The sequence below is a fragment of the Ascidia mentula genome, chromosome 4, assembly GCF_947561715.1.
Source record: "Ascidia mentula chromosome 4, kaAscMent1.1, whole genome shotgun sequence".
Classification (NCBI taxonomy): Eukaryota; Metazoa; Chordata; class Ascidiacea; order Phlebobranchia; family Ascidiidae; genus Ascidia; species Ascidia mentula.
The window spans coordinates 734,129-750,221 of NC_138569.1; the positions used below are offsets into that span (position 1 = coordinate 734,129).

Genomic DNA, 16,093 nt, shown 5'->3' on the forward strand with positions numbered 1-16,093 from the left:
CCAACATCAAACCTGTCCAGAAAGTCCCAATGAGACAACATGCTGCCTGCAGGTCCTGTCAGAACAAAATGAGACCAAAAGCCATGATCTGAAAGACCGAAAACTATGATCTATTTGTTTGTGAAAAGAGTCGCAAATATATAGGGATACATCAAAGACGAGGCAGCAACAAAGATACAATTGTTGCGATTACGCGACAAAGGAGACTTAGAAGAAGTAACTCTAGTTGAAAGACGTAACGCTGTTGAAAGATAACTAGCGAAGGCGTCAGAAAGATGGGTGTAAATGTAAAAGAGTATAAAGCGGTTTCAAAAGACCAAGTTTAAAACAAAATATCAATAAACATTCAAAATTGCGAGAAGCCAAAATCCCTACATTTGCTTTACAACACCACAGAATTTCCAAAAATGTTTGTTCTAAAGTTTTGTTTTTTATTTCCAAGTAAACAGCAGCATTTTCACTAGCAAATGTAGTGTTTAAAGCTAGAATAAGTAAATATATATCTAACTTGCTAACATTACACATGAATCAGTAAGCAGGGGGATACAAGCAACAGTTATTGACAGCTCACCATATACTTACATGACTTGATAGCAACTTATTCAGATATAGTCCTGATGATTCTCGTTTAGGTAAGTAGGCTGTAGTTTCAGCATAACCTCCAGTTACTTGGATGGGTTGGGGAGATAATGTTATGTTAAATGGTAACCCTGAAAATTAAATGGCTTAAAATGACAAATTATTAGTCCATATTCTGTAGATGTTGTCATAATCTGCTTTTAGCAATATTTATAAAACACCCAATCAAAAATACAATGAAAATCTTAGATTCCCCGAAGGCATTTAAAGAGTAATCTCAAAAACTTACCTTCAACTGCATACCATTTCACACAAAGCAAAGAAGCCAAAACTACGTTACATTTAACGATGTGAAACATTTTCCTCAATGAAAGTAAAGCACCTCAATGCAAAGCACCTCAATGCAAAGCACAATCCCTTCCTAGTCTAAACTACGACGCAACTTAATCTGTGCACACAGCACATGTGCCTTTTCTTGGGAAGTTAGTCTGGCAACGACATGTTACGTCAATTACAAAAATTAGCAACATAGCATACAATTGTTTCGAATCAAAAACTTAGGTCTAACATCATTGTAATAAACCTTGATAAAATTTGGAAAAAAAAACAAATTAAGTAACTCTAGGAATTATTGGTACTACTTATCCAGGGTATCTACCTGTAGGGGAATTTATTTAGGTATTCCCAACAATTCCCACAGAAATATTTTCGGGTTGCACTACGATAAATCATGTTCACAAGAGCAAGCTAACAAAGTGCATTAAATATTAACTTTGGGTCGCTCTTGGAAGATTTTGATGTGTCAAAGCTACGCAAAACCAAATTATACAAAAACTCTTAAATATTAAAGGAATTTTGAGCTTAGGGTAAAATGATTGTGAGTGTTTGGTTGTAGTTTTATATCATTGTCCATGTTTTGTTGGTGGGTGCTCAAACATTTGTAAGATTGATTTGGAGGGTTCTACACGTGTAGTTAGCAGGGCTTGTTTGCATGGATTTCGGACATCTTTCAACAGAATGTAATATATGCAAATAATTTGGTTTTAAATCACGGAAGATGTCTGATCCACTCATATCACGACCTTAGGTTGGTGAAGGCCCAAAAAACTCGCCCATAAAGTCGTTAATATTACACCTGTTCAGTATGTTCAACATACGGTCTCGTGAGTGTTTTCCTTCGCATATAAAACTATGTTGAACATACCCAGAAAGGAAGTAATTGCAACGTATACTGCTCATAATATCAATTTACTTGCAAAGGTCAATGCGTACGCTTTAAATTCTGCAAATACACGTTTCAAAACATAATCAGCAAATTATAGTGATTTTGCTTCAGTGCCGTCAAATTTTTTCGTTTTTAACGAACACATTTACAAAGAATTGGTAAAAACAAGTTGGATTTCGGAAATCCAAATACTCTTGGCAATTTGATATCCTGACTACATGAAATCAGTTGCAATACAAAGCGCTGGCCTCTGTGACGTATGTTACACACGCAAAACATTACGCAATACAAGCACTGCTTTCTGTGACGTATGTTACACTACAAACTAATTGCGAAACCAACGTGAGTCAGTTGGTGTTTTCAAAAACAGTCATCACCACAACTTTGGTGAAGATATAAAAAAATACACAGAGAAAATAAAAAGATGTTAATAGAGAGAATAGTTGTAATTCACAAAACAACAAAATGTTATCTTGACCAAACTATAACAGTTAACATATTGAAAGGCTTTAACATTCTTCCTGAGCAAATTGGTATTTCATAAGTTGTTTCATCTACGTTTGCAAGTGTGTTAATATACATATGTCCATTGTCAGGTTGTGGCGTGTTTACATATTCAACTTCCCCTTCTTTTGCTTTTTTAATTTTTCCATCACCAATGCTTTGCTTCATTATTCCATTTCCATGGATGGCTTTTTCTTGTGTTGATTCTTTAGGTGTTTGCTTTTCTATCAAACAAGCATTGTTTACGTAACCAATATATTAACCTAGATGAATCCCTACTCTATGAGGGAAAGTGCTCACTTTTTGCAGTTTTCTGGTGAAGCATTGCACACAAAACAACCAGAAGTATCAGTAAGACCACTCCAGCAATGGATACTCCAATTGTAACAGTTTTAGCATAGCCTCCTCTCACTTGATAAGGGTGTGGCAATAATGTGATGTCAAATGTGAAGCCTTTATAATAATTTAATTTTGAACAATACAAGAAAAAAGCAAACATTTAACCAATTAATCCCAATTATGCAAGTTTGGTAAACAATTTATTGCCGTATTAATTGCTTAAACTTACTCACCTTCAACTTCGCACCACACAGTATATGCAAAAACAGACAAAACTACTCTACAATTAACATAGGAATACATTGCTCGTATATAAGACGGCCAATACAACTTGAGACTGAGGACGTGACCGGCCTAAACCCAACAAACCGTACACGCAACACATCCTACAACCACACGTTACGTCACCAAAACAGCAGCACAACATTCGACTGTTTAGAAAGAAGCATTTTGGTCTAACATCAACTAATCTATGTGAGTTCATATTTGTAAAAACGTACGTAATTTACTTTGCTTTGTTGCAACAAAACAAAGATATTTATTGGTAATGTACTTATCTCGGGTATCTACCTTTCGGGGCAGTCCCTTGTGTTTTCTCATGTTATCCTAGGGGGTGTGGGGATTTTTTATGTCCGGTTATATGCAGTGAAACACATTTTATTATATTGGAGGAAACGGGTTGGTGAATTCAAAGGGCCGTTGACAAGATTTTGTTCAAAGATGGGTTTTCGTTTATCACGCTCGCACACATATCTGTCCCTAACTTTAGCGGCTAAATTTGTTAATATTGCCTAGCATTGACTGATGGATTGTCATAGCCCCCCAGAAGAAAACTTTCGGTTCCACCCCAGGGCATCAATTAACCGAAAGTACTGTTTCGTTTTAATTTGCTATTAAAAATGAACTTCACTAAAACCCTTAAACACAGTTGTTTCACAACATCCAGGAAACATTTTTTATTTTCATAAGTTGTCGCAACTTACAAAAACCAGGGTATCAAAAACCAAACAAGTATTGACATCAGAACACGCGGACTGTTAACCGTTGGTTGTACTGTCAAAAGCTATGCGTACAAGATGCGAACTTAACGAAACAAATTTAATGGTTGCACTTGTCTCATTGATTTTATGTGTGGTTGAATGTTTGTTGCAATAGGCTACATAGCAAATCATGCAAAAACCTAATCAAACGAGATTACAGTACAGTATTAGGTAGGAGCCTTGCTGCTATACATTGCTATCAGTTAGTAACAGTTAGTATAGTTCATGCAAATTTACGAGTCTAACACAGGGAAGCGAAACGGTTGTCTATTTGCACTCATATCACGATCACAAATTGTGACGTCACAAGTAAAGATTACCGAACAAGGGTGTAAGTCCAGTATTATTTACATTTACAAAAAGTCCCCTCACAAAGCTCTGACAAGATTGCTATCACTTCCAGTTATTAAAAATAAAACTATAGGCCAACATAGCAATGATAAAACAATACACGTGCAGAAACTGACATGAAAATGTGTCAAAAACTTGCAAGAAACAGAAGCATCAAACTTCTAAACAGTGGTTGGTTATGTGACAAAAAGATATAAAAACAAAATGGAGTAACTATGGTATACAAATACAAGCATCGTTTAAACTAATTTTACAGTTGAAGTGTCTATTTCTATGTACAAGCCCAAGGTTGTCTTAACCCTTGTTTGAATAAAATAAAATTCTTTCCCCTACGTATTTCTTGCTAGGTGATTTGCTAAATACACGTAAGGTTTCAATGCAAAACACTTTCGATGTAGAAACTAGTATGCAAATAAGTACAACACACACTCGAAAGGCTTATTAAGGAATTCTATTAGAACTTGATATTACGACTATAATTCGTTTGTAGACATTGTAATAGATGATTCATAAGTGCAATTTATTTAAGCAAAAAGCAAGCAACAACTCAACAACAACATTTTCCAGAAAATTTTTGTACTTAACTAGAAGAGGTTACATAACCTTTATTATTGCAAATACAAATTAATATTTAATGAGTCACAGAGATTGGTATTTCATAAAATGTTTCCTCAGTTTTTGCATGCGTGTTCATATACATAGGAGCACTATCGGGTTTGGTTGTATCTGCATTTATGTTCATATATTCACTTGTATTGCATGGTTGATTCTTCATGAAGTTGGTGCCTGTGTCTTCATATTCTACTTTATCTCGTTGTAAATCGGATATTTTTATCGCTTGCTTTCCTTTGGTCTTGTCTGTGATAAAAGTTGGTGAGATAGATATTCTAACATCACAAATACATAACTGCTTTAGAATGTAAAACATTTAGATTTTTACATAATGCTGACAAAGTCACAAAAATTATTGAAACAAAACAGACTAGCTTACTTGTTTTTCGGGTAAAGACGAGAATAACCACAACTAACAGGGCAATCAAAAACATCCCTGCAGCAGGTATCCCAACTATCAATGGCAGATTAACTGTTTTGTTAACAGTTAATTGAAATACATTTATTCCAACTAAATTTGACACTTCAAGGTCATAAACTCCTGTAGGTTCCTAGAAGGTATAATTATTAAAGCGATTTTTTGCAATTAAACACATTATTATGTTACTAAACTTTTTTTCACCAGCATGGGAATAGATTGGGAAACATTAAAACCATTGATAATATGAGTGGGTAATATGGATTTCAAGTAACAGCAATAACTGTAGTGAAACCAAAGCAATAATTGTCATCAGTTTAGCCTACTTACATTCAATTGAATGCTGAGCATTTCATTATTTTGTTTTGTCCAAGTTAACTTCTTTTCCTTGTCTGCAACAATTATATTAAATTGACAAATTTTATAAAACAATATTAGAATAACAAACCTGGAAGTATTAATTTGACAAAGAGAGGAAGTGGATTTGCGGAAATGAGAATATTGCAAGGTTGGTTCATGTAACACTTAACATTGTTACTGAGATATGGAGCATCTGCAAAATTAGATCATTAACATAGGAACTACTTTCTAAAAGAATTATTAATCAAATATTTTAAACATTTGTTCAATTGGGATAAGAAAAGCAACAAATATATTCTTACATGTGACAATCAAGGTGTGATTTTGTGACCAACCCAAACTTGTATCTACTTGAGTATATTTGGAGTGAGCTCTGCAGGAAATTAATTGGTTGTTCATATCTGGTTGAAGGGTAAAGGTCACAGTTTGTTGTTGTTTCTGAAAATCAGAATTTTATTAATAAATTACTCAAAACATAAAATTACATGTATCAAAGCATTTGTTTGTTGATACATAAGTACCAAATCTTTGCTGTAATATAAAAAGGTGTTAAATTAGAAAAGTTGTTAACTTGCCTGATGCAAAATTAAGTTGTCTCCAATGAACAAGGTGTAATGTACAACAGGTGGGAAAACAGGTTCCACAGCTTTGCACTCAACAGTAACATTCGATGAAGAAGTTCCATAATATTCACCAGTCAAGGTAGTATTGAGGACTGAAAAAGTGTTAAAATGGCTGGGATTTTTTTTAAAAAGGTCACTTCCTAAAAGTGTTATAGATTAGTTTAAACAATATTAGTAGAGTATATACAGAATTGTTGGCAATTCTTTTCAGATAAACTGTGTCACGACTATACGAACTCATGTTAATCATAATTTTTTATTTTATTACAAACATAACTAAGTACAGAAAACTTTAAAACAAAAAAAATCATAAACTACCATTCCAACATTCAACACTAGATTCTCCACTCCATGTAGCATCATTAAGGCAAGTTGTAGTTTCATTAGCTTTCGTTCCATTGTTGTAATATAACTTTCCTCTGTCACATTTGTATACACCAGTTGCTCCGTAAGTAAAGTTTGTAGAAACAATTTGTGGTTTTTCAATTTGCGGCAAAAATTTCCTTGGACATTCTAATAAATCACATTTGTTTCAGGCAACTATATAAGTAGATTTATTTGCTCAAGATATTTTTCTTTTCTACTATAAATTTTGAATTATTTAAACTTTAAACCTACTTTTTCATTACTAGAAGAAGAATTGTAAGTACCTTTCACAACAAAGCTTGTTCTTAACAAGAATGGCTTATATGGAACACCTGGCTCATCATAGGCACAACCCAGTTCAAGACTCACATTAGACTTGAGTGGACTTAAAATGTTAAATACAGATTCCAAGGTTGTTTCATTAAATTTAAAACAGGTAAAAGAAAACTGAGTTGTGTTACGGGAATAACACTTTTTGTAAAATGAAGCATAGAAGGGGTGGACATCATTCCAGGTCCATGTACAAGTTGTACTTCCATTAAGAGATCTTGTAATTATTGCCTTCACTGGTGGTGGTAACCCACCGACAGCAACTAAGCTGTTGTTTTGTGGGTATGGAGAAATTATGTTGACAAAAGACTCTGGAATGTTGTTTGAAAATATCGAATGTCGTTACAATAAAAAATGAGAATGAAAGTTTTTATAGATCTTAATTATGATGTTCTTACCTGCAAAATAACGAAGGCATAATAAATAGAAAAACAACAGCCATGTAGCAACATGCCTTTCACTAAAGTCCCACGCAGAACTCATTGGATAAACTTTTTCACAACATTGAAAGTTTTTTCAATGGATTTTCAAAATTCCTCAAAAGTTAGGTCACAGTTTGTGCAGCAAAAGCCTCCTTGGTTTAACTTTAAAACTTTTACCCTGGTCTAGCGATTTGTGTACAGGAATGAAAAAGAAACAATTTAGAACTGAAATAAATGGTTGATCTTTTGCCAAAACTTTGCTGCTGAAAACTGGTTTAATCCCGAACATAGCACAAACTATGCGATTATGCTAAGAAGGTGTGACGCAACTCATGGACGCATGTTGCTGGGACGACTACACGTAAGTAAGCATTGCATGAATGATCTGTTTCTCCATTTGTCCGAAAACAAATTTAAACATTCAGAAACATGTTATGTTCTTAAACAACAATACATGCAAAATAGCCACAACTCTAGATTGCACGATGACAAGAATATTTATCATTTATTCAAAAACTATTTACTAAGCGAGTGCCGGGAATAAAATACATAACCAGGAAGGTAAGATTTGCTTGTTGGATGTGAAAGTATAAGGAATTTTACCTCATACAAATTCAAATTAACACAACAATCTACTGGAGACATATTATCAAGAAGTTAAAAACAAAACAGTATTCTCAAAATTTCATTATAACGTGACTAGAAACGTTGGACAAAAAAGGGTATCCACCTTTAGGGAAATTTCTCCTAGTTTCCGCATCAATTCTTGCATTAGAATTAATCACTTGCAAACACATGTTTTTGAGCGCAGACTTGCTCAGTTATGTGTAGCAAGTTTCATGGTGACACTTATTAAAATCTTATCAATGTTTTGTGTGAGTGGATATTTATACCAATGTAACATATTGTAAGCTTAAATACAAAATAATGGAAAAGGAAGCACAGTGTGATTACGTAAGTTCTTTGATAATATTTGGTTTCAGTTGCAACATTGGTAACAAGAGTGGAGGTTTAAAACGATCATAATGTGTTGTTATCACGGTTCATCTGCATCGCGACCAGACATCCCTCAACAGAAAGTAATATACGCAAATTTATGCGTTTAAAACAGGGGAAGTAGGCGGTTGTCCGTTTTAATCACATCACGATTACAAGTTGTGACGCCCCTAGATTTCCTACTTTGCATCCCCAAGTTGTGTCCTTCCTGAAAGTCCACAAACAAAGTTTTTCGACAAATTTTTTTTCTTGCAAAAACAAGCACATACATATGTGTCGCACAAATACAAAAAAAGGTTTTACGAAGAAATTCTTAAACTGCGAATGAGTTAAAAACGTGCAAAGAAACGAAGCATACGAGACAAACTTACAAAACAGTGGTTCAATGTTTAGGAATAGAATAGAGGAAGAAAGATAATGGAACGTAAAATCAAAATAACACTACAATAATACAAACATTCATGATATAAAGAGAATCAAAATTGCACTTCATGCAGAATATAATTTACAATGCAGTAGCTTTGTGCTTTCAATAAAATTAGGGTTCACGTTTTTTGTGTCATGCAAATTGGGGTTTCATAAACTGTGTCATCAGCGTTTCTGTGTGTGTTCATATACATAGGCGCATTACAAACTTTACTTGTATCTGCAAGTACGTTAACATATTCAGTTTTAATACAAGATTGATTCCTAGTGAAATCAACTGCATCTGTATCTTCATACACATTTTCATCTTGCTGCAAATCCTTAATTTCCATTATTTCTTTTTCTGTGGTGCTTCCTGAAGAACAATTTTTTTGTAAATTTATCTTTAAACACATTTGAACTTTTAAAACTGACCATAACAGTACTTACCACTTTTTCGGGTAAAGATGCCAATAAACACCACCAACAGAGCAGTCAAAACCATACCAGCAGCAGATAATCCAACTATAAATGGCAGATTGACTTTTTCATTTATCTTTAATTGAAATACATTTATTCCAACAGGATTTGCCACTTGAAGATCATAAACTCCTGCAGGTTCCTATACATTTTCAAAATATATTATACTTGGTTTGTAATCAGAACAAGTGAACACATTTCTACAACTTCATACTTTTACAATAGACAAACTGTCCATGAACATTCAATATAATATTACATTTGTCATACACAATCACATGACCTCAAAAGTCAATGATAAAAGGAGGACACAGTTCAATACCTTACTTACATTGATATGAATGCTGAATTTTTCACTATTTAATTTTGTCCAAGTTAGATTCTTTTTTTTCTCTGCAAAGTTGATCACACATTGGAAAGAATTTGACAAATTTTACTACACTGTTGCAACATACCTGAACGTATTAATTTGACAGCGCCAGGTAGTGGGTTTGCCGCAATGAGAAGAGTACAGGATTGTTTTGCGAAACACTTTACTTCACCGATAATATACGGAGCATCTAAATACTTGCCTTTATTATTTCTATTATCTTAAAAAACTAAGGTTTACAATTTTGTTCTTACATGTGACGATAAAGGTGTGGTTTTGGGACCAGCCCAAACTTGTATCTACTTGGGTATATTTTGAGTGAGCTCTGCAGGAAATTAATTGGTTGTTCATATCTGGTTGAAGGGTAAAGGTCACATGTTCATTTGGATTCTGACAATGCAAGTTGAAAGGTTAAGACAAAAACCTAAATGCAAAATTATTGGTGTTCATATAATAATTTTCTTTATGATATGTGTGGTAAATTCCCTTCACCCATTTGTCAAAAATGCTGTCATTTCCCCTTGAACCCTAAATCACTCTCAAGACATTGGAAAATTTTCTACTATTATTAAACATGATTGTATTATTTACATTGTCGACTTGTTTATCTCCAAGATGATACTTTTGCAAACTTGCCTGATGGATCACCAAGTGGTTTCCAATGAACAAAGTGTAGTTCACGACTGGTGGGAAAACAGGCTCCTCGACGTGACATTCAAATGTGATGTTCGCCGGTGCAATCCCATGATATTCACCAATTAGTACAGAATTTGAGCCTAAAATGAAGTAATTTGTATTCTTTTTGTAAACTGCTTCCGTATAAAATCCCAAATCTTAGCAAGAAGATCTTTGTTTTTACAGATATGTACATTTCCCCACTTAAATGTTTTGAAGATGTTTATCTATTCATAGAATATGTATTTATTACTACGTATATACCATTTACCAGGTTAACAGACATTGGGAAATCCACATCTGCAGGCTATTGTGGTTGTATTTAAAGATAAAATTATAAGTTAGTATTTTCTTTTAGTGAGCAATTTATGAATAATTTTCTTCAAATTGCATAAATCTGATTTTTATAAGGAATACAATTCCATGACATACCAATCCAACATTCAACACTACGTTCTCCACTCCATGTAGCATCATTGAGACAAGTTGTAGTTTCATTAGCTTTCGTTTCATTGTTGTAATATAACTGTCCTCTGTCACATTTATACACACCAGTTGCTTGGTAGGTAAAGTTTGTTGAAACAATTTTGGGTTTATCAATTTGTCTTGATTGTAAAAGTGTTCTTGGACATTCTGAAAAATGGGCATTTCAGCCAACAGTAGTTTTAAATATAAAGAGCTGCTGTAGGTAAAAAATTATTTTCACCACTGCCAGATTTAAAATGATTAAAACTTTGTACACATTTTTGTACATTTGTGAGGTGAAATTTTACTCACCTTTGACAAAAATATTTATATTAAACCTGAATGAATGAATGTAACGACTTGGCACCTCCATGTACGAACACAGCAGAAAGGGATTTGCAGTGGTGTTAAGTGGTGTTAGAATAGTAAATGTAGTTTCCAATGTAGTGTCGTTGATCTCATAGCATGTTGTAGTGAATTGAGTTATATTTTGAGAAATGCATTTGAAATCAATTGAATAATAAAACATAGCAGGGAAATTATTCCAATGCCATGCACAACTTGTAGTTCCATTTATTGGTTTGGTAATGATTGCTTTGATTGGAGGTGCATTTCCACCGATAGCAATCACGCTATTGTTCCTTGGAGATTTTACGTAGATGAAAGATTCTAAACAGTAGGTGGTTAATTTTAAGCAGAAATTATGGAAACTAATACATTAAAAATTAGGTCAACTGACTAAATTCACAAACAGTTGCATTAAGACAGGACAATAAGAAATTTATAGTGACTATCTTATGACTTTATGCTTTTAATAATGGCATACTGTGGTATCATAGCATGAGGTTGCCGTTTTACAAATGAATTTAAGCAAAAATATTGATGATTATTTCAACGTAAAATTTAGGTCCGCAAATTAGCCTGAGAGAACAAAGTTGGTTTAAAATATCCAAACAACAAAAAATATGTAAATAAATTAATATGTTAACATGTGGTAAAAAATTTATAGGTTTGCAGGCTTGGCAGCCCAGGCATCGCAGTCTAGCTGGACCAACCCTAATGATCGCGATACGATAGCTGTGATCACCAAGCAAGGTAAAAACAAATATTTAACTCACCTGCTGAATAACTAAAGATGAAAATACAGACAAATAACACCCAAGGATACCTTTGAACAAAGTACTGACCAGTATTCATTTAATTGTAAATAGTAATCACCCTAGTTGACAACAATGTGGTTGCACTGTAGAGTGCCAAATAAACTACTTCCTATGCAATGTTTCTCCGCAATTCAGGCCTTTAGACATATAAGTGTGTTAAGAGCAATAATGCAGAAGCCATGGGGATTTTAGCTAAAGTTACATCATCTAAAATCTGATATTAAAGACCACCATAAATGGTGTTTGCTGGAACAGGGCTTCTCAATTTTTTTTGTTCTGCCACCAAAGAAGTTGCTATTTAGTTTGGTGACTGGTTAATACCTAAAAAAAGAAAAGTTGTGTTTGCCTCTGCAAAAGCCAACATGTTGCATGACAATAAACTTTTATTTGGTAACCCCTAATTTAGATCCCACACAGCTAAAGACTACAAAGTTCAAAGCTTTGGCTTCTATACCCGGGATGTGCAATAGGATTTTTCTAACCAAGCAAATAACAGCTGACCAAGCAAATAACAGCTGAACGAATGCAAGAAAGAGGACCTAGCACAACTGAATTTGTTCTTTACTAGAGTGCCGGCACTATTTGCACTAAAGATTTCGACTGTTCGCTACATGTTGTGCATTGAGCTTGATGTGAATCAATCTAACATAATTATTTTGTTATTTTTTAGCATTGCTATAGCGCCCTCTAATCTCGCAAATGTCGAACACCACAGGGGAATTACCTAATTTGAATTCAATTTTGTGAACATTTAATTTTTTTATGATGGGGTGCGGCAACTGCTACATCAAAATCGTATTTCGGCTTAATTGTAATATTGTAAACTGTTGGTGTAGTAAGACTTCTACAATTTTAAATAGTTTTTATAGTGGCTTCAATTAAACACCAAACTAAAAAAAATGGTGACTTAAATAAGACCATGGGCTAGCCTACAGTATATTATTACGAACATCACGGCTGTTATTCAACACACATTCACCAGAACATAATTCGTGGAAGTTCATCATTGCAAATCGCAAAAGCACATTTAAACTCTTCTCCAAATAAGTCGATACTAAACGAAAAGCGCAAACGAAACAATTGTGAATAGCGTGCAACTGTGACAGCGAAGATGGTAAATACTTTTGCTCCCAGTGGAATACAAAGGAAGTATGCAGTGCCTGTTTTCCTTGCGCTGGTTCATTTCGTCTCGGTAGCATTTACTTTTGGAAACACCACCATTTCCATACAAACTTCACATATAAACCGTTAGACGACGCCCAGGAGACGTTTTTGATCTCTGTTGCCGACATCGAGTATTGCAGCACTGGAGTCCATCCTAGCTTATCCATGCTGCGTACATCAGACCGGAGTCATTAAATTTGATATATGGCATTTGATAATTGAACAGAAATTTTTATTTTTATTGCGCGTTAATTGTCTAAATTTAATTTTTCGCGGACTCAGTTCAACCAAAAGGAGTCTTTTTATATATTGGAATTTGTCATTAATATTTTTACACAGTAAAGCGTGACCAAAACACAACAGCTCTCGACCAAACCTATTTCAAGTTGTGGATCGTAGAATAAATTGGACTTCTAAAGCACTTTCAAAACGATTTCTCTATGGTTGAAATTATTTTAGTCTATGAATGAGAATTCAGCGAATTTCAATAGAAAAACACGTTCCTGTTCGGACTGGCTTGTGCTGATTCTTCCGTTGCGTCTACTTTCACCGGCACCAAAGATTGGAATCTATTAAAAGAATGTCGGACCAATATCGGATTTTGTTGGCGGTTGTAATACCTATTATTTAGCATTTCCTCAGCATTTTTAAACAAATATTTTACTTCCAACCTGCAATTTAAACATTGAATGGCGAAGCAAATGTAAAGGTACTGGTCAAATTACCGTTTTGACGCAGTAGAGCGATGCCATGTGTTAAGAATTCTTATATTAACGGAAAATTGTTTCAAGAAACAATCAAAGAAAAAATGTTTTGGTCTTGAAATAGATTGCAACTCGGCAGAAAGTCGTCACTGCGTATGACTCCGCACTGTGCGTAACTAAGTTTTTTTGGCTATAAATCTAGCCTTGTGGCTGGCAGGTATGAGGTAGCCTTGGGCACCTGCGTGTGTATAGACGTCTTAATGGAGGGTATATCACTGTGTTAGTTTGCATAATTTGGTTTATGCCAAATCCTTACTAATTAATTTCTTTTTGGATAGCGTAAACTGTTTACTTTTCTCTTGACTGCCTGTTGTTGCAGTCTGTCGTATGGTCATTCTAGTCTACTACTGCCCCTTGACAAATGTACTGCTTGCCTGCCTCGGCTGACATTAAGGCGAACTAAACAATTATAAATCAAGTCAACTGCTATTCACAGCTTGCTTGAGAAGTCGGCATTTGGATTACCTCGACTCCAAGTTCGGGGAGTTTCATACAGCCACGGTTGCCATTTGGGATCCCGATATATGTCACTGATACGTGATCGCAGCAAGGAATCGCTGCCTAAAAAAGGACTTTCTTAACTCGGTGTTAGTACCTATTTAGGAACCATGCAAAACAGAAAAAACAAATATTAAAGCAAAATTACAATATATACCAGGGAAACCCTTCCTATCCAGTTAATGTATGTCATGAGAAATGTAACAATAAAATATTTGATCTTTCATCCCTTAACACGGCCATCAAGCTCCAGGGAACATTAGCGCCAATGTGCATTTTCGAAACAACACATTGAAACTTTTTGCAGCATGACGGTTTAGACACCCTAAAGCTGAAATTCAATAATTAGTAAAAGCAAAAACGCAGTCCTAAATTAATTCAGTACCAACCGGTAGTTCAAAATTTTTTTTGTTGGCGAACATTTTTTATCCTCAACTTTAATGAAGGAAGAAGTTAATCTCAAAACCCTCTTTGTACCCTCAGTAAATGGTTATAACGCTATCACTAAGTTCTGCATCACTTAAGCTCGCACAATGTAAATCAAACTAATGTTATTTGACTTTCCACATTTCAAAGTTTGCGAAAAATTTTTCGAAGACTTGGCGATTCTTCTTGCGAACCGCTAACGTGAGTGGTTTTCAGTTAACTTCTGTTAAGTTGCACCCAACATTCTGGACGATCGAACAATTTGTAGAAATATTTATTTAAGCCGGAAAGCAGTTTCTTGTGGTAGATACATTTATAAACAGAAGACCAAATAATGTATTGCACCGCTGTAAACAAAATCTGATAAATTCGCACAGTGCTATCACCGCTCCACTCACGCAAAAGTACATAAAACTGTTCGAAAAGTGCTAGATTCGTATCGAAGCAAAAGTAAACTTAAGTCCTGTAAACCACATGAATGAATGTTTTCGTTTAAGTACATCATGTGTTCCTCAAGGTGTCGTTGTAGAGCATTTATGTTTCATGCCAGGATACAATTCAGAAGCTTTGTTCATTAAGCGTAAATATTAATTTCTCCAAACATAAAATAACCAGACACTATACTTTACCTACGATATGGCCACATTAAAATAGGAATTGCAATCCAATATACGATTTTTACAATGAGCATTGCTGACCAACAATAGTCCATTTAAAAAACTTCTCGGTTCAATACTGAAGTAAGTCTTAAAAAATGGCGGGAACTTAAGCAAAGAATTTTTTGAAATAAATAATGCAATTGGAGTATTGCTCTGCTTCTAAGATTGTGGATTTGTGTTTTCATACATTTATAATATACTTACAACGTATTGAGATGTGGTTAAGAATCACAGTAAACTTTATAACATTTCATCGGCACATTACTGTTTTGTGGAAATTAGCGTGTGGTCAATAGCTAATTGCACAGGGGAAACTTCAGACATATTTCTAATTTTATTGTGCAGCCACCAAAATGAACCATTAAAATAAGGCACTACCACCCACCTACCAACGAAAATTGCACACCATTACCTTGCAAATTCGCTGCAATATGTCAACCACCAGTCTATACAAAAAAAATGCGTAGCCCTGCAGACTTGTTGTATCTGGCAGCAAACACCAAGAAGGAACAAACACATAATATCTTTCTGTTTCACAACTCAAAATAAAAAACAAAGCAATATGGGGTTCATATTTTTCTGGCATACAGTAAGCAGCGTATATGTAACCTTGCTACGTGTAGGTACGAGAAATATGTTTACATGGGAAACGTTTAAATAGACTGAGTAGTGAAGCCTTATCCTCTTTTCCACTTGCCGTAAGCTCAAGCAAGTTTTGTGTTGGAATGCAGAGCGTTTGAATTGCAAATGAAGCGTTTTGATATTGGTTGATTTTAGTGTCTGAGCCAAACTATGTTTATTCGATAACTCAACCTTCCATTCCAACATGGCAAAGTTTATCATAACCACCCACTGTTCGAGA

The 16,093-nt window shown here is 34.5% G+C and overlaps 3 protein-coding genes and 1 long non-coding RNA gene across 4 annotated transcripts; all 4 read right to left on the reverse strand.

The window, feature by feature from the left end:
• Positions 1-3,768: 3,768 nt before the first annotated feature.
• Positions 3,769-5,834, reverse strand: LOC145898737 (uncharacterized). Its single transcript, XM_082987321.1, has 5 exons — positions 5,731-5,834; positions 5,517-5,621; positions 5,399-5,460; positions 5,030-5,201; positions 3,769-4,896 (listed from the first exon to the last, which is right to left on the reverse strand). Exons 1-5 carry the CDS (start codon positions 5,825-5,827, stop codon positions 4,670-4,672), a joined length of 663 nt encoding a protein of 220 aa, XP_082843447.1. The 5' UTR covers positions 5,828-5,834; the 3' UTR covers positions 3,769-4,669.
• A 2,674-nt stretch (positions 5,835-8,508) lies between these two features.
• On the reverse strand, positions 8,509-9,288 carry LOC145899843 (uncharacterized). The gene is made up of 3 exons (XM_082988768.1): positions 9,265-9,288; positions 9,021-9,192; positions 8,509-8,946 (listed from the first exon to the last, which is right to left on the reverse strand). The coding sequence occupies exons 1-3, from the start codon at positions 9,286-9,288 to the stop codon at positions 8,711-8,713; spliced, it is 432 nt and encodes a 143-aa protein (XP_082844894.1). The 3' UTR covers positions 8,509-8,710.
• Positions 9,289-9,380: 92 nt separating this feature from the next.
• Positions 9,381-9,784, reverse strand: LOC145898738 (uncharacterized). The gene is made up of 3 exons (XR_014402443.1): positions 9,675-9,784; positions 9,506-9,610; positions 9,381-9,443 (listed from the first exon to the last, which is right to left on the reverse strand). It is a non-coding gene; the product is annotated as an uncharacterized LOC145898738 (long non-coding RNA).
• A 15-nt stretch (positions 9,785-9,799) lies between these two features.
• Positions 9,800-11,268, reverse strand: LOC145899844 (uncharacterized). The gene is made up of 4 exons (XM_082988769.1): positions 10,873-11,268; positions 10,528-10,728; positions 10,012-10,196; positions 9,800-9,844 (listed from the first exon to the last, which is right to left on the reverse strand). The coding sequence occupies exons 1-4, from the start codon at positions 11,087-11,089 to the stop codon at positions 9,800-9,802; spliced, it is 648 nt and encodes a 215-aa protein (XP_082844895.1). The 5' UTR covers positions 11,090-11,268.
• Positions 11,269-16,093: the final 4,825 nt, after the last annotated feature.